This window comes from Branchiostoma lanceolatum, chromosome 4 (assembly GCF_035083965.1).
Source record: "Branchiostoma lanceolatum isolate klBraLanc5 chromosome 4, klBraLanc5.hap2, whole genome shotgun sequence".
Classification (NCBI taxonomy): Eukaryota; Metazoa; Chordata; class Leptocardii; order Amphioxiformes; family Branchiostomatidae; genus Branchiostoma; species Branchiostoma lanceolatum.
In genome coordinates this window covers 25,644,549-25,668,661 of record NC_089725.1, presented here as the reverse complement: position 1 = coordinate 25,668,661, position 24,113 = coordinate 25,644,549, and the positions used below count along the sequence as shown (strand labels likewise).

At 44.3% G+C, this 24,113-nt stretch overlaps 3 protein-coding genes across 8 annotated transcripts in view; 2 read left to right on the top strand and 1 right to left on the bottom strand.

The window, feature by feature from the left end:
• Positions 1–12,191, bottom strand: part of LOC136433661 (ral GTPase-activating protein subunit beta-like) — a 29,275-nt gene extending 17,084 nt beyond the window's left edge. The window contains exons 1-15 of one of the 3 annotated variants that reach the window (XM_066426082.1): positions 11,780–12,190; positions 10,930–11,125; positions 10,507–10,671; positions 9,765–9,998; positions 9,119–9,379; positions 8,649–8,780; positions 7,884–8,105; positions 7,249–7,469; positions 6,412–6,557; positions 3,937–4,023; positions 2,313–2,410; positions 1,858–1,992; positions 1,321–1,414; positions 774–811; positions 398–466 (exon numbers count right to left, since the gene is read on the bottom strand). In XM_066426082.1, the coding sequence (XP_066282179.1) occupies positions 398–466; positions 774–811; positions 1,321–1,414; positions 1,858–1,992; positions 2,313–2,410; positions 3,937–4,023; positions 6,412–6,557; positions 7,249–7,469; positions 7,884–8,105; positions 8,649–8,780; positions 9,119–9,379; positions 9,765–9,998; positions 10,507–10,671; positions 10,930–11,125; positions 11,780–11,980 (2,299 nt within the window). In that variant the 5' untranslated portion in view covers positions 11,981–12,190. Of the gene's footprint in view, positions 1–397; positions 467–773; positions 812–1,320; positions 1,415–1,857; positions 1,993–2,312; positions 2,411–3,936; positions 4,024–6,411; positions 6,558–7,248; positions 7,470–7,883; positions 8,106–8,648; positions 8,781–9,118; positions 9,380–9,764; positions 9,999–10,506; positions 10,672–10,929; positions 11,126–11,779 lie in introns of all 3 variants that reach the window. The other 2 variants (XM_066426083.1, XM_066426084.1) reach the window with 2 other exon arrangements.
• A 1,244-nt stretch (positions 12,192–13,435) lies between these two features.
• LOC136431993 (kelch-like protein 24) lies at positions 13,436–15,499 on the top strand. Its single transcript, XM_066423003.1, has one exon. It carries the CDS (start codon positions 13,436–13,438, stop codon positions 15,497–15,499), a length of 2,064 nt encoding a protein of 687 aa, XP_066279100.1.
• Positions 15,500–16,483: 984 nt separating this feature from the next.
• LOC136433658 (tripartite motif-containing protein 54-like) lies at positions 16,484–23,609 on the top strand. 4 transcript variants are annotated; one of them, XM_066426079.1, is made up of 9 exons: positions 16,484–16,844; positions 18,175–18,416; positions 19,125–19,260; positions 19,761–19,904; positions 20,534–20,629; positions 20,961–21,217; positions 21,582–21,709; positions 22,119–22,290; positions 22,716–23,609. In XM_066426079.1, the coding sequence occupies exons 2-9, from the start codon at positions 18,193–18,195 to the stop codon at positions 23,197–23,199; spliced, it is 1,641 nt and encodes a 546-aa protein (XP_066282176.1). In that variant the 5' UTR covers positions 16,484–16,844; positions 18,175–18,192; the 3' UTR covers positions 23,200–23,609. The 4 variants fall into 4 exon arrangements, with proteins under 4 accessions (XP_066282176.1, XP_066282175.1, XP_066282177.1 ...); XM_066426078.1 differs by lacking the exon at positions 16,484–16,844 and adding an exon at positions 17,171–17,453; XM_066426080.1 differs by lacking the exon at positions 16,484–16,844 and adding an exon at positions 17,468–17,771.
• The last annotated feature ends 504 nt before the right edge of the window (positions 23,610–24,113 follow it).

Below are 24,113 nucleotides of genomic sequence, written 5' to 3'. Positions count from 1 at the left end.
TAGGGTACCCGGCAGAATTTTATAAGATAACGTTGCATGTAGCCATATGCCACTGATAATGCAACCATGATGCAAGTTGGGAGGACCTAATTGTAGGCATCATCCTCTTTCAGAATGGGGATAAAATGATGATATCTTGCATGATAAATGAAGTTTCCAATAATTTTAAGAATCCAGACTCTTTTAAGGTTATTATAAGAGACAATTTTGAGTGATTAAACAATGGTAGAATCATTAGTTCAGACTTTTTAAGGTTTTGAAATATATCTATTCTCTTAAGATTAACACAAGAAAGGACAACAAGCTAAGGAGGTACAGCAGAAACAGGAAAGAGTGCAGAGACTTGTGTTGAAGCATTTTCTTTAACAAAAATCAGGAAAGTGTGTCTTTAACGAACCATATTCACTGTACAGTCCCTGGGCTAGTTTACTAGCGGGTGATTCGTGGTCAGGTGCTTCACCAGTGCCTGGAAGAAACAGGAGGTCTCACTGCCGTCAACAGTCGGGAAATTTGGAAGGAATGTGCCATGATACATCTTAAAGACTTGAGAAACAAGCAATGTACTGTGGAAGGAATAGTTAAGAACAGGTAATGGACAATGAGTCTGTCACTTGTCCAACAGTAGAAAGTGATCACAAGAGAAATTCAGTGAGCAACAGAAAATCACATGGCAGGAAGGGAGGAAAACTAGAAAATTACACATAAAGCATTGAAACAGCCTTTAATAGTCTACAGCAAAATACAGAAACCCACTTCAGTCTCAGTTGCCATACCTTTTTGTTCTTGGTCTGCTGCCTCCTCTGCATTCTCACTGCAACAACATTTTAGTTTTTCAGTAGAGAAAATTTGTTGAGTACTGTATATCAATAATCTATTAATTGAGCTTCACTTCATTTTCAATGTACAACCTATTATCATATAGCTTCTCAATCAGGGCTGTCTCCAACTTTTAATTTTTGTTCCATCTTATTCATTGTTTGGGAGCCCATTTTGTTAATTTTCATTGTTACATGTACATCTGTCATTTTAAAATTACAACAATACATTTTCATTAATTTCATGTCATGAAGCTCAGATCTTTTGGACAGATGGGGTGAATTTTCTTCCATCCCAACATGCAAATTTCAGTCCTAGAATGGAGGGCCGGGTCCTGGAGCCCTATTCTCAATGCTGTACAGCACCCGTAGAGTGCTTAGATTTACCTGGTACATAATTAAAGTAGATGATAACAATCAGGCACGATTAGAATTTGGTGCATAACTACATTTCCTGTATGTTGAAGCTCTAAGAAAGCATCTAGAGATTGTGTATTGTACCAACCTTTCCTCATTTTGCTGCTCACGTTCTGCCTGCTCAGCCTGCAGTTCTGCCTCCTCCAGCAAGGCGGAGTCCTGCACACACAGCAACATCCCTCCTGCAAGTGGCAGGGAACATCTTAATTTCCAAGCAGATGTAAGAACCAGCTCATTCTCAGTCTTTGTTTAGGTGCAGATGTAGCGGAAGGGTATGTAGCCCCAAGAAAGTTTGTACCATTACAAAATTAGAATCATCTGTCCATTGTCTCCTTTAACACTCTAATATACCAGATTTAACATACTACCGATTTGGTGCACTGAGGCAATTCATGACTGTTATTTTCTATTCAACACAAATAAGACTTGCAACAGACTTTTTACATTTTCTTTCAAGGCTGGTAACATTTCATCACTACTCATTGAACTGAAATTCAACAGAGCTTGTGAAATGATACACCCAAAGAGTGCTCAAAGTTTACGCGATGCTAAGGGCCTTTTTTTACAAATTCTGTCAGGCTTTGGGCTCATTCTGACTCACAAGTTCATCTTAAGTTTCACCAACCTAGGATCATTTGTGTGTTGTCAGAGTCCTGCTCACACTGGAGCGAACCTATCAGCAGATTCACCATCCTCAGTTTCAGGGAGAGGAAGGTGTTGTGCTCGGGTTGCTCGTCTGTCTCGTGAGCCCTCAGAATGTCTGGAATAGCAACAAAAATAACTGACTGCAACAACATTTACCAGTGCCAGTGAGTATCCAATATGTTTGAATACAAGCAACAAACCACTAAAGAGACAAAAGTGGAAAGTCAAGCTACTTTTCAGTCCTTTATCAATTATGTTTATTTGACTAGTTGGATATTTGATCGCAACAAGGAAGCTGGTAACGCACAGATGGAAATGGAGCAATTTCTGCACACCTTGAATCAGAATCATTTTTTTATTCCAATATTTATTCAGTTATTCTTGACATAACTTGTCATAAGTACTTATTTCAATGCAAATAAAGAAATATCCCACCTTGTATCTGCAGGTCCCTGAAGTGTAGCGGGAGACACAGGATGGACAGCAGGAGCTGGATGGACGAGCGGCGCAGTTCGATCTGGTTCACATACGGGCTGTGGACGGAGAGGTTGTGTGTAACACAGGAAAACTTGTGTTTGGATTCCCGGTGTTAGTAATAATCAGGGTGTGGAGTTTGAGCTTGCATGAAGGCTAAGGTTAGACTATGATTGTCACTTACCTACACGTATGTACATGTAGGCATCCACTGCACAACCTGGGTCATCAAACCTTTTGAACCTGAACCATTACGATTTTGGTAGAGACACAGCCAGAATTGGATAGATGTCAGAGAGTATCAATGAGGCTGGACAAGACAGATTTTTTCTGTGACATGGACACATTTTTTACTGGAAGGTTTCCAAGGTAAAGGAATGGACCCAGAGGTTCTCTGCCTCCCTTTGTTTTAATGTTCATGGTGCAAATGACTAACTGCAGGAGTAACTGACTAGGATTTTACATGTAGATGCCATTATGATGTCAAAAGGTTTCAAAACCATAGCATGGAGAGGTTTGGTTTATTCTACCCACTACTGGCATGCTGATCAATCTCAGCAGTGAGACACTTCAAAATGCTCTAACTTGTAATGCAGGCTACCAGGTCTGCAGTATCCACACAGAATCAGGCAGGAGAATCGTCAGGTTAGACTGGATGGAATTTTTAGAGTTTAGAGCCTATGTGAATCAACTCTACTAATTGCTCATATTTGTATCAGCTGCGAGTGGGGGGGGATGGAGGGAGGGTGTTGACTGGTAGGAGGCAGCTGATATTCCATGCAGCGAGTATGAGACCTGTGGTTCCTCCATGTAAGTATCCATGTGATGTGCCATTGGATAGCCATTAGGGTGGGAAGAAATTTGGGTGACTTGTGTTCAGGAATTGAAGAACATATAGGGTTGACAAAAGCCAGAAAGATGGTCAATAGGGATTTACAAGAGGACAGTAAAAATAAAGAGCAAAGTAGCTTTTCAATCTGATACTTGTTTTGCACCTTTGTAAAAACCCATGCATTGTAAGGATCATTCCTTACAGGCTTACAGTGATTACCCTTATTCAATGACAAAACTATCAATAATGCTAACTTCAGAGCGTCTTTTCACCCAGAGGTACTATCAGCTGTGAGTTTTCTTTTGTTTTCTTTACGATGTAATTCCACATGGTAGAATCAAATGTGTTTGATCCACTGTACAAGAGAAAGACATTCTTGCCACCAAGCAGGCATTGCAACTTGGAGTAGATTAATCACATTGCAGCCTGGATTGCAAGTTTGTTCGTGCACTACAGAAGAGAAATTCTGCCTCGTAAGAAAAGAGCATGCTCCCCATATCAGAAAAAGAGGTTTGTTCCCTTGAAAGTTGATTATTGTTTTGCTGCTGAAAGCCAGCATGAGCAGTGCAGGAGAAAAACATTGTTCATCACCTTAGAAAATGAAATCTAACAGTAGAGATATTGTCCCCTTCATGAAAGTGGATGATGTTGGTTAGACTGCACATTGTGTGGATACTTACAATGGAGGGTTTGCCGTTATTTGGCTGTTTTTAATTTTGCCTTGATCTACAAGCTACGTCAGTCCACACCTACCACACTGGAGGCTCCTGCTCGTGTGGGAAGGGGAAGGAACTTTGGCCACTACTGGCAAGATCTGGGCTTACGGATGAAGAGGAACGGCTGTGGAGATTAACCATTAGGTCAAGTGCTTAAACTACAAATTAAACAAGATGCTGCAATGCCTTATGCGTCAACAAAACAGGCATGCATCCATGCAGCAAAGTTATCAAATAAACAACAACAACAACAGAAATTCTTGGCAGTGAACAACCGAACACAAGAATCACAATACTCATCTGGCTTAAAAACATTGATCTTAAGAGACTTGACAATACAAATGCAAAACAAGATAAAAGCCTTAAAGTAATTTTGACATTGGCTAAGCAACTGAACAAACACAATGACAAATATATAGATTATAGCTTGAATAGTAGCATATGGTAAGCAACAAAATGTTTGATGTAAATGCAATTTTGACATTGGCTAAGCAACTGAACAAACACAATGACAAATATATAGATTATAGCTTGAATAGTAGCATATGGTAAGCAACAAAATGTTTGATGTAAATGCACTACAAGACAAAACAGAATGTTGAAACTACATTGCACAACCTTCATCTTCAGTACATAAGGCTGGCCTCAACATCTGCTGTAACTTCCAAAAAAACTGTTAGTGACATTGCATAATAAAGTTCTTTGTTCACGACCAAGGAAATGATAACAGATTGTTTTGCTGACCCTTTGTTATCTTCTTCAGTGGTTCACTTTGCACTGTGCAGCTACAGGTAGCTGTCACTGCTAACAATGCGGTCCCAAATGTAAAGAATTCTCACATGCATTTGGCACCATACCAGTTATTATTGCCCTGAAGAAGATGGCAGACAGTCATCAAAACATTTGCTGTTCTTCCTTTTAGTCATTGATGAATGACAGCAAATGCTGGCTAAAGTGTCTGACTGTTTCAAAATCTTATCCAGTTGCTTGAGTAACTGTCATTTGGTGTTTCTTATTACAGTCAAACCTGCCTAGGCGACCACCTTTTCAACGCGACCACCTGGCCATGGCGACCGCTTTTTCTCGGTCCCGAAAATTTTCCCCATAGGCACAAGCATTAAGCTGCCTGCCCAAGGCGACCACCCGTCTAACGCGACCGCGACCGCCACGAATTGGGACCGCACAGAGCACAGTCCCTGCCCATGGCGGCCGCCTAATTTTCAAGCTTGTGGTGACATCGGATCATTTTGCTGTCGGATTTCAAGGAAATGTTTTCAAGACTTTGAAGGACAAAAATATATGGAATAGCAATGTTATAGCATCGATTCCTCCATGAAGTGTTTTAATAAAACGTTCCCCTTATAAACATTGTAAAGAAAAATATTTGTGATGTTGTTGTGCCTATCGTGATCTGATAGTTTACCGCAAACTCAGTTCGGTTTGAACTCAATTTTAAAAACGAATACGTAGTGCATGGCGTCAAAAAGTCAGATTTCACAGAAATTACGATCTATTTCTTGTATTTTCAACAAAACTGTGTCTGTGTCTTACTAAATTCCGCCGAAAAATGATTTCGCGGCGGGCAAAACATCGGGCGAGAAATGTTGTTCCTTGGTCCCGACGCCATCTTGGATATGGCGCGGCCCGGATTTGGCGTACCGCTGACCTTCCTAAAACACGATGCTTTTGTGATGAACGTTTACGAATACTCTAGCTATTGATGAAAATTGATATTCTTGTTTTCTTTTTATTTCCATGAATCTCACAAACCTTTATTGGACGCTGTGCGTTCTGCTGCACTGACTAACCTTTCGATGCAGTCGCACAGAGCTTGGCGGCGCGCCGAAATCACACCGTTCCGTTTTCATCTTTAGTTGTCAGATCGAAAACTTGTTGCCCCTTTCATCCAGCGGTCGGCGCCCCAAAAAAGGCTGGAGCCAGCAGGTGTTTTCTAGGGATTTGTCTTAGGCCTTAAAACGTCAATGATGTGCGTGCGTGTACTATTTATGTAATGTGTGAATGCGGGAGAGCGCTGCGAGCTCATCGAGGCAACCATTGTTTTGTAGTCAAAATTATGACGAAAATTTGTACACGATGTAGCGGTATACAATTATTACAACGATAACGGAAAATGAATTTTGTAGGATCTTTCTGTCAGTGAGAATTGAACCTGGTGGGGGTCATGCTGTCTATTTAAAATTCACATAATTTTCCATCCATTTACGTTCTGTATTTGAAAACCTCGACCTGGAAATCTCTTCATGGCGACCACCTGTCCATCGCGACCGTTTTTGCTCGGTCCGCAGGGTGGTCGCCTTGGTCAGGTTTGACTGTATCTGGATGTCTAACCTTCATCAATGTATTGGCTCTTATCCTTTCCTTGGTTGTGAATAAAGAGCTTTGTCCTTCAGTCATTCAGCAACCTGAGGAAACTATTCAGGAAGGTTAGTGGCATTGTTTATTTATTTGTTTGTTTATCTATTGTTTGCCCTTCAAACAAAGTGCGACCCACCGGAACTTGATGAGCTCCCTGTCAGGCAGGATGATCTCGAGCGCGTCCACAATCCTGGGCAGGAGCACGTCCACGCCCTTCAGGTCACTCCGCAGGAGGTCCGTGCAGTTCACCACAATCTTGGCCATCACCTCCCGACTACAGTACTGAAAAAAAACCCAAAAAAAACAAGGAAATTCATGGCTCTTGGTGGTAAATGTGTGCAGATGTTGGCACACTAGTGCACTAAATCTGTATGTGGTTTTGGCACAGATTAGCCAAATAGGCTTGGTGGGGGTACCTCCCTCCACCCTCACAGTTACAGTACTGCAGGTGGGAAAGGAACAGGTTCATGTCTTATCGTGTTAACAACCACTTTTGAAGTAAACTATTCACAGAGGTTAGTGACATTGTTTGTTCTACAGATGAAGTGACCGTACAGTTCACCGGGTGGGAGAGAAACAGGTTCATGTTTCAGCCTGTTGACCATCCTTGATACTATTGCTATAGGATCACACTTCAGTATTCAACAGTATTCATTGACAAGCAATAACCTCACACTATACATACAAGTGATATTGAATGGCTGAGTGGTTAGACTAGTGGACATGAGAGCACAGGCATTGCTGGCTAGACGATGTGTGCTTCGGACACGCACTTAACACAACTTTCCTCCCTTTGCCCAGGGGTAAAATGAGTACCTGACTTTTAAGTTGGTGAGGTAAAAGGTAGCGGAAGGAGAGAGATGGGCTTCATCTTCCAACACTGTGTCCTTGACATGGTGGATTAACAACCCACTGCCTATATGGCCTCAAAAAGGCTATGGGACCTTACTCTCAGCATACTCAGCATCCTTACCCTGCCGACCTGCAGCCCCTGTGCCAGCACCAGGTAGAACCTGGACAGGTACGCGGGTAAGATTTCCTCCCCCGATCTCTTAGAACAGAAGATTCTACACAAGGTGCCGCAGCCTTCGGCGCGCCCAGACTCGTAGCTCTCCGGATACTCGGGCGAGTCCACGGCCGCCACGTCCTGGGAACTGCTGGGGAATGCTGCACTGGACCGTCTGGACCCCATACCTGTGTGGGAAACACTTTAGTTGGAAAAGATCACACAAATCTGTCTTGCCACAAGGCCTTTGAATGATAAGTTTTAAATGGTGCCATGCTTGACAATTTGACACTAAATAATATACTATACTTTCTAAATCAGAGAAAACGCTCACTGCAAAGTCCCATTTACAATACAAACATGAGCACTAGTTCAAAAATTTTGCTCAGGATATTGTTTTTGAAATGATTTTTAAACTAAAGCTTCAGAGCTATAGAAAATGAAGACATAGTAGAGATTTTTGAATTTTTTGTCAAACTTAAGAATAGGATGTGAGGACAAACATTTTTCACACATTTTCTCATTTACTTGAAGATGACAGAAACAGTTGACACCATTGCAAAGTAACCAGCTAAATAATCTAATTTGTAAGGACAGCTCACTTGAGAAACTGCCCTGTCTCTTGTGCGATGGTTCCAGCTCACAGCCTGCCAACCCTGCATCAAACAGCCACGCCCCAAACAGGTGCAGCACGCTATTGACCTTTGGCCTGCAGGGGGAGGGCACCGTGTGCTGGTCACTGCTGAACAGCGTCACGCTGCTGGCAGAGGGCTGGCGGGGAAGGATGGCCGGGGCGGACTTACGGAACTCTGCCTTGTCCTTTCCTGAAATATCATCACAAGAATCTGTATTTGCATCACGCAGAATCTTTATTTGCAAACTCATGCCCAAGGGCAAGTTGCAAGGGAACTAATAGATACAATAACCAAATATGTAGTCTAGTATGGTATCTAGAAGTGATTTTCTGGTCATCGAATAAAGCAGGGACTCTGGTGTCTGGTCTGATGAGTTACATATTGTTCAATAGCTATAAGAGCTGACTACGTTGCTGCATAATGCCAGGGTCATAGAAGTGGCCTAGCATGAGCCCATGGCACCATTAAAGCCTATTTTGTAATAATGTACATCAGCAGTCTTCAAGCTAAAACTGACGGTCGTAAAATCAAGAAAGAACAAAATCTAAAGGCCTGTGTCACTATTGTGTGGTGTAGTAGCAAATATTTTGCAGTCTTCAAGCTAAGATCGGCACAGGTAAAATTATAAAGAAGCAACCCTTTTAATTCTATCTCTTCTTTACAGTTTCCAGATTAGGGACAAGATTCCATGACCATACTCTAAGCTCTCCTGAGCTTTTGTCTCCCACTGACCTGATATCGACGGCATGAAGCTGCGGACGTTTTTGCGTGACCCAGGAGGAGTGGTGGAGGCGGAGCCGCGGAACACCTGGGGGGTGGTGGGGGCGCTGTCCACGTCCTCGACCTCTCTAGGGCAGGACATACCTGGGGAACAGGGAACATTATACTCAGCATTTTTACATTACATGGATGTCCTTTGTACTAGACACTACTAAAAAAAATCAATACTGTGTGTATAAGATATCAAACTTTATTGTCAGCATTATATGACATATACATGAACATGTGTATGCATCATCTTAGTGGTACAATTTGAACTTTGTGACAAATGGAAGGAAACAGTGGCCTTAGATTAAGCCTTGTTTGGTCTAGTTCAACTCATTCTTCCCTGAGAGGACTCAGGCTAAACCAGACTTTATCTCAAATACCAGTATCATCAAAATATACATCAAAATGAGAAATAAATGCAATGTGTAACACACCCAGGAAGGCGTCCACCAGCCCAGAGACCCCCTTCATGGCCCTGAGGAAGATGGCGGGCAGTCTCTTCAGACAGGGGTGGTGGGAGGGGTCGATGACCACGTCGCTGATCATGGCCATGTGGGTGAACCGCGGCGTCTGGCTGATGACGTTGGGGTTGGACAGGTCCACGGGGTTCCCCAGGACATGCAGGAAGCGGAACCATGTCTGCACCACGCACTCGCTCTGCATGTCAGCCGGCACCATGGAGATGTCCTCCTCAGCTGGAAGTTGTGAAACTTACGTGATCTCTTACCCCAAAATCATAACATCACAGATATGTGTTTAGTAATTCTACTGTAGTACAGAAGTATTTCAACCGCAAACTTCAAACATTGCGAAAACCTCATTTCCTTTCCTACTGCAAAACAAAACCACCACGAAAGTGAAGGCATTTACAGTTTATATTTCACAACTATGTCTGCTCACAGACACAACTTTGACAAGCTTAAAACTTGAAAACATTCCTTTCCGAGTTGAAGATATTTGGTGATTGCAGGATGGAGAATAAAGATGCAAATGTGAACAGAGTCACAAATAGAACAATTACATATAGCTCTGTTGGGATAAGTTTAAACGTACAGTCATGATCAGAGAAGTATTCCTTACCTATCTTGAGTTCTGGAAACTCCGGTCCGTACATGATCTTGAGTACCTTGGAAGTGAGCAGGACATTAAACCTGTTCCACTGGTCCACCATGGCAGCGTGGTGTCTCCAGGTGATGCACATCTCACGCAGGGTCTTCCACAGGGGTGGGGAGGGGAAACACCGCGCACAGGCCACCAGCCAGATCTCAAACAACACGCTCACCAGCCGGTCACATAGCTGGTCAGCTATACTGCCTGGAGAGAGGAAACAAGAGCACAGTCATACACTGGTTGTCCACTTCCTATGAGTTATTCACAACAGGGAAGTGCTGACTGAGTCGTGAAACTAAAGATCATGACAGCATAACATCCTCATAGTCCTTTCTGAAGTTTTACAGAGACAAACTAAATGACTCAGGAAACAAGACAAGACATATTTACCACACCTTTTGGTAATTTGACGTTAAAAGAGAACAACTCTTACTGCTTTTAATAGGCTAAGATAAACATAGTGTGCTCTTTCAACTTCAAGATACTTAAGGACATTGAAACAAACATATATCTACATTGTCTGTTCTACTTTTTCTTGGATTTTCCTTAAATGTAGAATAATCCATGGTTGCACTGTAAGGATTACAATTGTCTAAATCTATTACAGTTAGGTTGTGCATTTAGTATGAATAAAACTGTATTGCACAATAATTGTAACACTAACAGGTACAATGTATGGCAAGTACATGTAGTCAGCAACTAAAGAACCCACCTTGAGCAGTGGGTGGAGCCAACAGTGTATCGTTGACCCCCAGTAGGAACAGTAAGAGCCCCTCCCACGTCTGCTGGGTCATGATGGGAGACTCCTTGGCGATGGTTTGTGAGGTCCTGAGGATCCTGTGGCACATCAGGGCCTGCTTGTCAACATACGTGTTGCCTGGGGAAACAATTACAGCATCAGCCTACACCATCAACATGGCACCTTGTCACAATCTGACCTTATATCACGAGTGTATCATGCCAAAGGATGGCTATACCAGTACAGGAACAGGTTCATATATTGACTTGAACACATTGTATAACTGCATGAACCATCATAACCACTACTACCTTTACCTAAACTAACGTTACATAAACACTACATGTAATCATAAATGCATAATGTTGACCAGTCGTCATAAAAACTACATGTTACCTTCTGATCTTGGCAGGAAGAGGTTGTGTAAGTGTTTGAACATCCTCTGTGCATATTTGTTAGGCTCCTCCAGGATAGGCCTTGGCACAGATGTTTTGGGCGTGGTCAGTACAGTCAGCCAATCGCTGTACACGTTGACACAGTCCCGTATGGTCTCGTGGTCTGAGAGGGGTAGTGTCAGGCCATAGCACAGAACCTGACATGGGGAAGTGATAGGAAAGTGTTTGTTTTCTCCTTATAACATGCAACAGTTACATGTATTTAATTTATTATTCTTTATGATTCTCAACGTGCTGCACATGAAAGGTAGCTTACATCGGTAATATTACGTATTCAAATAAATGTAATGACCCATCTTCATACACAAACATACATAAGGTTTACATTACACATTAAGTCCTGGGAATCTGTTAAAGGTGATGTAGAGAAGTGGTTGGTTCAGGAGATTGAACTAGCCCCATTGAATCATGCTATTGAGGATTTTGCTTGTGGATTAAAAGTCTATTTCCTGCATTGCAGTTGTAAATGCCATGAATATTGTTTGATATATTGGATTGGGAGACAATTTTTCTATTGAATGAAAATCATCATCATCTCACCTTGTAGTTGTAGTTAACGTTATGTAAATAAATAAATGTGCTTCAAAACATAGAGAGCAGATCTAGAACATCTCAGGGGAAACTGTTTATTGGGTATATGTCCTAAAAAGTGTGTATCATTATTATTAATCTGTCTGATCAAGCTTAATTGGTGCATGAGACCTTCAAACGTTGATAAATGCACGACCAGTATATCAGCCACAAACATATCATTATCAGCATCATGAAGAAAGGGGGAGGGGCGGACTCACCTCCATGGTCCAGTTGACCTGCTGCTCGCTGTCCAGCTTCTGCCCGTCCTCGCCGCCGCCGTGGCTGAGCCCGTGGGACAGGTGCCGCACCACCGAGCAGGACACTTCCCTCCCCACCCCCTCGGGGAAGGTGTGCAGCACGCTGGCGCTTCCTGCATCGCTCAGCACCGAGCTCTGAAGAGATGCCCACTCCGAATACATCACGCGTCTAAATCTACAACATCAGGACGAATCATGCCGCAAACCACTGGCCACACATGTCCCTGATATGTTGCCGTTACTGTGGAGTCAAAAAAATTATTCTGTTGTTGATGTTGTGCCGTGATATTGAAGGTAAACTCAGTACACATCGACGAGCCCGTCAAAATTTACCTGGTGGCCGCCATTTTGAAATTGCACTTTGCACATGGATCGCTAGGCGTGCTTACAGCTAATCTCCAAGCAGAACTATCGGTGGAAAATGATTAGCCTGAACTCAATCAAGCTCCTGTAACGGCTTGCCGCCCTGTAACCGCATAGCCTGAACTCAATCAAGCTCCTGTAACGGCTTGCCGCCCTGTAACCGCATAGCCGCGGGGAGGGGACAGAAATCCCCGGTCAGCTGGAGTTTGCGTTATACAGACTAGCAAATGATATCGCCGCGGCGACTCTAGTGGGAAGACGTATTTACATGTATATTATACAGTGTCTTCCAACAGAAGACACTGTATAATATACAAGTAAATACGTCTTCCAACTAGAGTCGCCGTGGCTATGAATGATAAGAACTTCATATTTGTAGCAAATATGACTTGGTTCGGGAAGAACATTGATAAATATAAACAATGCAGATCATGAACTAGTTTGTACAATTATTTAAATGAGAAAATTTTATAACGTTAGTAACGTTACGTTTGATAGTAGAAAATGACTGAATACTAGTTTGAGCTACGGATTGTGGGAGCCGTATTTAAGAGCGGTCTAAACTGGAACAGTCCTACCTGACCGAAAATTCTACTCTACTCTACTCTACTTAATAAGCCTCCTCGCAAAAATACAGCGCCGCCTGTCGAGATTGGCCTCGGGTACATAAAATCAAGGAGGTTTAATCAAGGTGATTAAACCTCCTTGATAAAATAAAGAGTAGAGAAGAAATGAAATCTCCTTCCCGCTTCTTTTTAGAATTAATAATTTTGTCAACTAAACTGAAAAATAACGCATAACGGATAATGGCAATCTTTGACCATAACCAGGTTTTCATTTTTGAAGAAAAAAATGTGCCAAAAAATGTACCCATAAATCCTAGCGCATCGAAACTAGTACCCGGAAGTTACAACGCTAAAAGCACAGCAAGGAACGTTTTCTGGTTTCAGTCTGTTCTTGTCCTGTCGGTAATTTGATAGCAATCTATGCCCTGAGACGTTCACAAACAATAACATTACAAACACTGTTGTTCTCTGCAGACATTGTAGGAGTGACTATTGCCAGTAACGTTACTGGAATCATTTGCAGATTGGTGGGCTAGTTTCATAAGCCATGTTGATCACTCATGCGGACTTTGGTATGGTACATGTATGCGTATCCTTGCCATTGTTTCTATCCATCTACAGCCATGATAAAATTATCCCGCATTATTTTGTCCAGCAGATTGCATAGAATACCAGGTGAACAGCCGCCATGTTCTGGGGTTATGATGTTGACAGTGATGACGATGACTATGGCTATGGCTACGCCGACTACGATGGGTCCGACGGGGATTATGACTATGGCTGCGACGACTATGATGACTATGATGACTGGTGCGTCAGTAGCAGGAGCGACAGAGATTCAACCGAAGACGGCTCCCGTCACTTCGAAAACTACTCCCACGGACGTGAGCTTCTTGCTGACCTTGCCAGCCAGCGTAAGACCGGCGAGTTCCTTGATGTGGTGGTAAAAGTGGAGGATAGGGAGTTCCCTTGTCACCGTGCTGTGTTGGCAACTACCCCGTACTTCAAAGCCATGCTGTCGTCCAATCTCGTCGAGAGTAGTTCAGAGGTGGTACAGCTGCGCGGGATTGACTCCATCAGCTTCTCCAAGATCCTGGACTTCCTGTATACCGGTGCAATTCGTATCGGCAAAAACGATGTCCAGGACATTCTGCAGACCGCACACATGCTGCAATTTGACAAGATTCTGCAGTACTGTCGGGAGTTCATCGAAGACAACCTTTGTCCGACCAACTGCCTAGGTGTCATGCGCCTGGCCGACTTGTATGGTCTCTCTGACCTTAAGAGAAGTGCAAGGAGCACGGCAGCGTCAAATTTCTTAGATGCCACACAAGATGAGGAGTTCCTTAGCCTTTCGGTAGAAGAGCTCTTAGATCTACTCGGAGACGAGGATCTGAAAGTTACGAATGAAGACGACGTTGTCACATCGGTGATAAGATGGCTCGACAATGCCCCTGAGAATCGTAAACCAGCAATCCTGAAGCTTTTGCCAGAGATCCGTCTATCCTGCGTGAAGGTCAGCGTGCTACAGAGGCTTGAGTCACACCCTGTGGTACGAGAATCCCCAGATTGTCTGGCAAAGATCACAGCAGTCAAGGAGAAACATCTACTTGGCACTCGGGTAGAGCGAGAAGAGGCGCGTAGTGCCAGACGCGGGGTAACGGACAACCTGGCAATCATTGTCGGCGGTTGGAAGGCAATCAAAAAGCAACATCCAATTCACGACGAGCACCCCGTCATCGTACAGCCGACGCCTCTGCAAGGCATAATTTGCCTGGATCCGGATACTCAGCAATACTACTACATCACTACTCTACCCACGCCTGTCTCTGGCTACATGAGCGTGTCAAGTGCAGGGAGACACCTGTACGTGACAGGTGGGCGCGTGCATCCTCTGGTCGGCCATGGTCCTCACACTGCCCCGTCCAGGCAAGCCTTCCGGTACGATTTCCCCTCAGACACTTGGCTGAGGTTACCTGACTTGCCTCTCGGCAGGGCAGAGCATCAGTCGGTGGTCGTTGATGGGAAACTCTTCCTAGTGGGCGGTGACGCTGAGGCGACGTCTTCGCTAACCATGGATTGTTATGATCCTGAAGAAGGAACTTGGATAAAGGTACCTGTACCACCGCATTTACACACCAAATCGAACTTTAGAGTAACAGCCTTCCAGGACAAGGTTGTATATATCGAGGTGTCAGAGAGCGCCGATGATCACCCGATTGATGTACAGCTCGGTGTTGCGATGTTGCTCGGGCTGCGCATGGGCTATACGATCAGCAGGCGAAACAGACAAAAACTCTGTGTCCATGCGTTTGATATGAAAACCAAAGTTTGGAGGTTCGCCGATATCTCGTTGGATACTAGTACCTCAGCGGAGGACATGAACATTGTTGCGAATGCTGTCAATGACAAGCTTCATATCCGTACTGGGGATTCACGGCACACCGCCCTGTACATCTTCGATACTGAAGAGGAAACCCTAAATGAGGTTAATACACGAGATTTCAAAGACAGTGAGAACTTCCTTCACGAGCAAAATGAGAACAGTTACCGCTACATGAATGGGCAGAATGGCATTGTGGATACCATTATCAACTGCCGCGAATTTGGAGACCGCAACTATCCCGAAAGACATACGCCTCTTCCCTTTGCCTTATTCGGCCACAGTTTCTTAGGAACCCAGAAGAGCCGCGTCGGGTGGTACTGTCGGGACCTTACAGCACTGGAGAACGAGTTGGAGGGGTCCGATTAAGACGGTGAGCTGAGCCACGAGCTCTGAGTCAGCTTGATGCAGTTTTCACATTGAAAAGCTATAAAAAGCTGTGCTAATTTAATGTCCTCTACAGCAACAGTACTAATTATAAATGACGTGTTATTGTGATGCCAAGGCCAAGGCTATTCTATTATTTCATGGCCTTACCAACATAAAGCTGAAAAGGTTGATGTGTACCAATAATGATACATGTAAGATGTTTCTAGTAGGCTGTGATTAACGTTGTAAATAGTTTCATGCATGATGTTTCAACCCAAAAATGTATCTATAGTTGATATTGCAGAAATGAAACTGTGAAATATTAGTAGTTTTCTTTATCGTACATTTTTCTTTGATGAAAATACTATTCTTGTTTGTAGATCATAGCTCATAGTGCATAGTGCAACAGAGCAGTCCCCGCGTTTGCAGTGGTTTACTGACAGAACATGAACGTGACTTTGAATAGCAGATACTGTACGAGATTTCCCCAATCCTCTGAATAAGGTCAAATGGAATTGAGAAATGCGAAAATCATCCAACAACATCACAGAGTTTTCATTGCATATTCATTGTGGATTCTGCCATTTAACCTTTTTTACACGAAGAATTCGAAGCTGCATATCAGATAAAAGCAAAAATCATACTGCCTATCACTTGATATTCATCCAAGAATAAACATATTAGTAACAATGTCATGTGCTGTGTCTTGGAGGTTTACCAGACAGATTTACATTAAGATGCATACACCTGTGCATTCAGCACACGTAACTCCACGTGATTAGACATGCTTGGTGTCGGAATGACACTCTATAACGTCTAATTTCGCAAGCTAGTCTTCCGGGATCCCGTACACTATATTCTGGGACCGACCGCCCGGAGCGAGGGCAGAAAAGCATCCTTTGATGTTACGGACCGCCGACGCCAAGTATCCATTTAATACTGAAAATGACTTATAGAATGAACTGAATCCATGTCACTGCTGTCCATCTGGGTGTTGAATGGAGGATTTTGTGCTGTGTGCTGATAGTACTAGTGTCTCTTTTATGAAGACCTGTAAAAGACTCGGTGTGTTATGATGTCGTTAATAATTGAACACAGCCCGAGGGGAGTCGCCACACACCATTGTCGCAGTCCCCGAGTAGCACGACCTTTATTTCTCGTCACATGTTAACCCGGTGTGTGGGCATGTCTGTATGTCTGAGACGGTCGGCACCAAAACATAACCTATGACTGGAGGGCCTAAACCGCCACTGGGGTAAAAACCGTTTTCCCACCTGTGGCTGACCAACCTGAAGTAGTTCAAAGGACCACGTCAGGCTGTGGGGTCTGGACACCACCAAGACAGGTGAGATATCACTGTCTGCGATCTGAACCCTACGTTTCATTTTGCGTTCATCTTGTAAGTTATAGCCTTCATCTACATTGCTAAGAATCTTCCCGTATATTCTTTTGCACGAATTCGTCTGGACAGTGTACTAACTATGCCATTACGTGTATGGCGATGTTTATATGTACACGACGAACAATGGTTGACAGCAAAGGACACCATGCATGGATTTGTCAACAGGCATACGGTTCTCCGACGAATTATTCATATCAGCCTTCCTTCGGCGTTTTGTTTGGTGTGCGGTAGATATCGTCGGGTGACCTGAACTTTGAAGAAGTCGTCACCCCTCGGAAATCAGCCAAGCTTTTTTCTTGACGGGGGCGAGACCGGTCGTGTCAGACTGGCTCATATTCTACTCACGCAAGAACTGTATCTTATAAACAAAGCTACTGTTTCCTTTTAATGTTACGTCCAAGATCAAAATGTAACCCGCATAGCAGTGGGAAGTTGAAGGTAGAAAGCAGTCTCGGTGCGCCTATGGCATAGGACACCGTCTACACTTCAAATAAGTCCCGCTTCTTTTCACTGATGCTGTTTAACCTGCGGGAGAGAACGTCCGCTCAGCAGGTGAGAGTCCCATTGTATAATCTCCTGAGTAAATGTCAAACGTGTAAAATGACATGTTCGTATCCTGTATAACACTTAGTCTGGCCGTCTGTGGGAATACTACACCTGTCCAAACACCTGTTTATCCCTACAAAGACAGCTCAGTGTCACGGCCCAAAGGCATGGTCATGGTCAATGGCTCTTGAACGGCGTTATATTGTGTTCCCAATAGCCTCTATAGTCGTGGGAATTCGTAAACAAAGACGTAGGTACATGCCATTCATCTACTAAATCTCGTCTGTCTGCTGCTTCACTGAGAGAGAAGGCAGTCCGTAGAGAGTGAGTTCTATGTGATTAGATCTTTCTCTGTTCTTTTTCCTCGTTTGTGTCTTGATGTGGTGTCAGTTGTTCGGGCAGTAACGTTACTTCGAACGCGCAAGTATAACAACTGCTAATATTACTGATTTACGCGGATTATGATTTCGCCGAAGTTTACCCCAGTTGTTTGAAACAGTGTAAATGGCTAACGTTACATGTACTTTGTACCCGGATGTCTTGCATTGCGTTCTTTCTCATGGTGTAACGTTGGGCTGTTTTCTTGCACTAGTCGCTGAAGTGGCCTTGTGTATGCTCAGTCTAAACCTCGGTAGCTACATGGTTAATGTTGCTCAGCCAAGTTCTATTCACTTTCCCCAGTGGAGCAAGTCACCTTTCGTCACACAGTATTCTCGTCCCTCCCCAGGTTTGTAAGTCCAACATTATGATGGCTGCCCCGCGGAAAGACGGCTTGGATGCGCCCCCTCCCCCCAACTCCCTGCCGGTGGCCTGTGTCGACACGACCCCGCAGGCGGTCATAGAGACGGTCCTGTCCGACCTGAAGTGTCCGATCTGCCTGGACCTGCTGACCGTCCCCGTCCTCATGCTGCCCTGTCAACACAACTTCTGCCAGGCCTGTCTCCGGGACATGTTCCAGGGACCATACAGGTGAGACAGAGATGCATTTCAGGAATTTAAGACCCATTCTTTCAACACAGATACTCCAAACGTTTGAATTGACGACTTGGACTGTAACGTTAGTGTTTCTTCTTCAATATGAAACAATGTGGTCAGTGATTAACATTGAGCTGATACACCGTATTTTGATATCACAATTCCCTCAGTTGTCTTTGAGATTTGCATGACCAGATCACAGCCCATAAATATGCGTGCTAGTCAGTACTTTGGCGTAATCACGTACTATACAGTATTTTATTGGCTTGTTCAACACGTTCGTGCACATTAACACGCCTTGGCCAACCGTATATAATTATTTTCTCTATTCTACAAGTGTGGTCCGAGTCAGTAAGTGCAGGGTGACATGATGCAGTCTGCTGCGTTGCCTTTCATGGCGTTCTGCAGATAGAGGACTGAAAACACCCCTCATAGCGAGCCGTACCCTCATATTCAGCAATCCCACTAATGGGCCTGACTTCGGGGGTTTAAATCCTGATCTTGCTGTCATGCAAACGTACAGAAGTCACAGGTCCCGTACTGGTGCTCCAGTGCTCGGAATCAATGGTCAAATCGGCCACACAACTGGTTCAGCACGGGTGAACCATTGCTGATACAGAAGTCTATGAAAACTCTACAAAGATTAAGATATTGATTTATGAATTAACCTATCCGTTGACTGACTGTTTTGTTCTCTTGTAGGTCCCGCCGGATCCGCTGCCCCGTGTGCCGGGAGGAGTTCTGGCTGTCCCGCGGGGTGGACGGGGTGGCGCGAAACCGTCTGGCCGAGAAGGTCCTAGAGACATGGCAGGAGGAGCAGGCCAAGCCCAAACCAAAGGTATCACAGATTAATCTTTTAGTAGAAGTTGGGGGAGGATAAATCATTACGTTTCCCTCTAGCTGCCACTTTCCTTATATGATATGTAGGTATCCAGGTTCTATCGCTCGGGGTTCAACATCGTCATCATGTACACAATACTTTCATGTCACAAAGACGCAAAGTCTTTTTTAGATTTTTTGAAAGGTTGTTTACATGATACTTTTTAATTTCGTGGATTCTATATAAGTCTTGGTCAGCTTTGTTCCCTGGTGTGGTACTGTTTTGCTTTTAATCTATTCTGTAAAAAAAATCAACGCAATTTAGTACTATCTGCATTGAGTACCATGTGCTGCTATGTTGATTTTAATAAAAGTTTGAAGTACGACTGAAAGCAGAAATGAATCCCTGTCTTAAACAGTCCCGATGTTCCAATGGTACACAAAAGAGACAGCATTTCCCAAACCCCTAAATGTTAATCTCATGGTCGAATATTTTCATTGTCGTTGTGTCCCGTCCAGACGACCATGTGTGCGGATCATCCCGACGAGAGGGTGAACCTGTTCTGTCAGACAGACGACAGGGCCATCTGTGCCCGCTGCGTCATCACTCTGCATCGGCACCACGACGTCACGGAGCTGGGCCGCGTGTTCCAATGGAAGAAGGTTAGTAACTCTACGCACATTGTCTTCGTAACACAGTCGACGTTATCAATATTTTGATAAAGATTTAATGTGAAGGAAAAGAATACTCGTTAATTGTACTACGGTGAATCTGGTGAATCAAATCAGATTTTATTGCTTAACTACGAAGCAAAGGCTGTGAAGTAGTCAGAATAGACATCCCACATCCGAGAGGATCTCAGATGCCAGAATCGTAGTATAAAAGATGACGCGACTAGCTGAAAGCAGCACCCGTTTACGGGAGACAGTAGATCAGCACCAAGGACAGACATGGGATGCACACGTGTGAAGAAGAAGTAGCGCCATGGACAGGCATGCGATGTACACGTGTGAAGAAAAAGTAGTACCAAGGACAGACATGCGATGTACACGTGTGAAGGAGAAGTAGCACCATGGATATGCATGCGATGTACATGTGTGAAGGAGAAGTAGCACCAAGGACAGGCATAAGGTGCATACGAGCTGGGGTGAGAGAAGGGCCTGGGGGTGACTCCGTTTGCTTGGTTGTAAATGTGATCCCTGGCGAAGCGACATTGCACTAACGTTACTACATTTTCATAGAAAAAGCGTAATGCTGCGTCAGTCTGAGACCTATGGCTTTACTATTTTAGGCGCACCTCGAGGCCAGTTTGGAGCGTCTGGACCAGACCAACGGTGAACTGGACAGCTTCATAGAGCTGCTGAACTCCGTCATCATGGAGGTCAAGGTAGGACCACCCGCTTTGGTGTTTGTGTTTGACCTAACATGTGGTCTATGAAGATTCTTAAGAATAAAAATGTTGTTAGAGACAGCTTATTTCGGGATAAGATTGAATTGAATCTAATTGTCCAGACATAATTGTGGATGACAGCTGATAAAAATACTTATTTGTTTAGAAATCTGTTGATTCTTAAGCTATATGAACGTTAACATACTAAGAATAGTGTTTTGTTTCATCGTAAACGTGTTAGTTTAACATTTGGGTCCCTCTCGCTGCTCTTTACAACGTCGTCTTTATTGATGAAGTTGACAAACCACCCCTTCCCTGTGCCCGTCAGGACAAAGCTGAGGAAGAGAAGGGTAAGGTGACGAGCGCGTACGACGAGCTGATCTCGCTGCTGGAGGATCGTAAGTTGGGGCTGATGGCGCGGGTGGAGGAGGAGGCCGGGGGGAAGCTGCAGGAGCTCGGTGAGCAGGCCGACACGTGCCGCGACGTGCTTGATAACAGCCGGGTGGTTAGCAGTCAGGCACGGCTGGCGCTGGACGAGACCGACCTGGGAGCTTTCGTGGTGCTTGCGGGACAGACAAAACAAAGGTAGACTTTTTGAGAGATTCGAAGACGCGTTTGTGAGCGTCTGCGGACGTTTGTATATGTTTTCGACAGTTTATGAACAATTGATGGCGTTTGTGAACGTTTGCGACGGTTTGTAAACGCTTGCGGGCATTTCTGGACATTTCTGGGCATTTCTGAATGGTTCTGAACATTCGCGAACATTTAATGATTCTGAACATTCGCGAACATTTGCGAACGTTTGTACGATATCTGTGTAGTGTGGACGCTTGTGGATATTTGAGGACGAACCACCATATTGCAAAGGCTTGCCAACCGTGCAGGACTTTTCTTTTATTTCTTCGTAATTTTTTTGTTCTTTGTCTTTAACAACTGAAAATCTCCCCAGGATAGACCAGGCGGTGTCCATGGTGAGGGACATGGCGCGGCTCCCTGCCGCCGACTCCCACTTCCTGCACGCGGGGATAGACTTACACAGGGAGAAGGAGATGGTCATCAGCTTAAGTCAGGAGGAGGGTAAGGAGGCCCTTCTCGTAATCTATATAGTCCTTCTATTTGTTTTCTTTTGCATTGGCGTTTGCCTCTGGTGATCTTTGACAGAAAGTTTAACTTTTTGTAGATCTAACTATCTCGTAAGTGCTATTACGGCAAGCCACTTGTTACTGTCAATTGTCATTTTATATGAGTAAGGTGTGCCTATGTTTTTTGAAAGGAATCAAGATATGTTTATCTCAGTACCAGCATCTTTAACTAGAAGATCGTCCGCATTATTTCATTTTGATTTGGCGCCAGTTACGGCGAAGTACCGGACTGCACTTCTATTTGAAACCCTCAAGCACTATTACTAGATCGACTCTTCGCACCAGTAGTATTCACTTGAAGAAAGCAATATTTGAGATAGTCTGGTGTTCCTACCTGTTACCAGGCACGAGGTTCACCCTTGACCCCCGTACGGCCCACCGCGAGCTGGTGCTGCGCCATGGCAACACAGTGGTTGCTATGGACGCCGAGAGACGAACCTGTCGCCATGCTTCACTCGACTCATCTGCTTGTTCCAGCGGTTCCGACAGCTGTGGAAACTCGGAGCGCTTTACCAGGTTACAACGTCCTTCGAATTCCTCTCAAGATATGCATTAGTTAGGCTAGTCGTAATAACAAGAGAAACCTATCCCCCACCAGGCCTTTCTACGGGGGTATGGAGAGTAGAATTGGACAAAATAAGGCAACATTGGCCGGCAGAGTCAGTCCACGGGAAGTCACATTTCCCCCTCCCCGGCCGAAGAAATCCTGTTGGTTGGCTAGACATCCCTGGCAAATATTCTCCCTATAGCCAGCGTAATTAGTCTGGAAGAGTCTGAGAGAAACCCGCACGTATTCCTGCTGTCCGGAAGTAGAATTGAAGTTGCCAAATACATGATATCGGTGAATCTTTGATGCATCGTACACTCGGTATTCTTTAGTGAGAAGCATTCTTTTCGTCGAAGCATCTGTCACTCCCTAACCTCTCTTTCTCATTTCTTAGATTTTCCTACAGCGTGCTGGGTAGCGTGTTCCTCAGCAACGGGACTCACTACTGGGAGGTGGACGTGTCTGGGGCAACCACGTACCGACTCGGCGTCGCCTCCTGCCGGGTTGCTCGGGAAAAGTCGCTCGGGTGCACCGCCGATGCCTGGTGCATCAGCCGGGAAGGCGGAGACTATTTTGCCCATCACGACGTGCAGATATACATGTTATCTATTCAGGAATACCCCAGGATGATCGGCGTACTGTTGGACTGCGAGCACGGGACACTGACGTTCTTCGACACCATGCGGGACTACGCGGTAGTGCACAGGTTTTTAGACGTCAGGGGAGAGGGCCCCATCTGCCCGGCTTTCTCAGTCGGGGAGGGCCACTTGGTCCTGTATACGGGCAGGACAGCACCAGAGTTCCACAGCTCGTCTGCCCACTCCGGAAAGGTGATCTACAACTTCATCAACCTGATGGGGAGGATGGTTGGATACTAGTAGATCAACGGGAAGTGTGATTTGTAAAGTTCTATGTTCAACAACATCATAAGGGTGTATATGTTGTACAAATGTCTCTAGTCATTGAATGATATTAACTATAGTTAAATGTTTCTTTTTAGTGCCATTGGTGGCATATGCACTTTAAAACACCTACAGGGTGGTTCCATATAAATCATTTAAAACCACCATTCCTATTTACGGCTACGTTACACATAAGACGTGACTTACACATAGCCCTGTACATTTAACAGTTATATATACGTAGTAGCTAAGACATGAAATATTTTGACTACTATTCATTGACGTACAATTTGTTAGTCTAAAGCCTTTATTACTTTGATATAAGTAAGTATTGGTTGGCCTGAATGTAAATAGAAGAATGGTATATCTTTTATATAAAGCACTAAGACGGAAATGATATTAGTTATATATTTTTCACACTAAATAAGTAAACGGAAACAAAGCCTAGAACAGTACCGGCTTATTCACCCCTGTAACACGTCTGTGACATGTTGGCGGATCGTTTCTATGGTCGAACCTATTAGGAGGTTATCGTCTGTTTATTCCAGACATCTTCAGTGCGGTAGACTGTACACGGGGTACCTGTCAACACCGATTAGCTCGGGGACCGACCGCTAGTGTTATATTCTGACTTGTAACTGTGACGGAGTTCGTTATATGTCGTATGTACATCAAATCTGGTATGGGCATTGATATATACCAATGTTCGCATTCGAGGGAGACGAAAAACGCAATGAAAAAGATGTAACGATCATATTTCTCCCCTCGTCGTCTGGTAGATGACCTCTCGACACTTCGCACTTAACCACACGTTGACACCGGCTGACTGAAGGCCTCGTTTATAAGTGGACCCAGAACACAAGGTATTTAGCATGTAATGTTACGTCCTG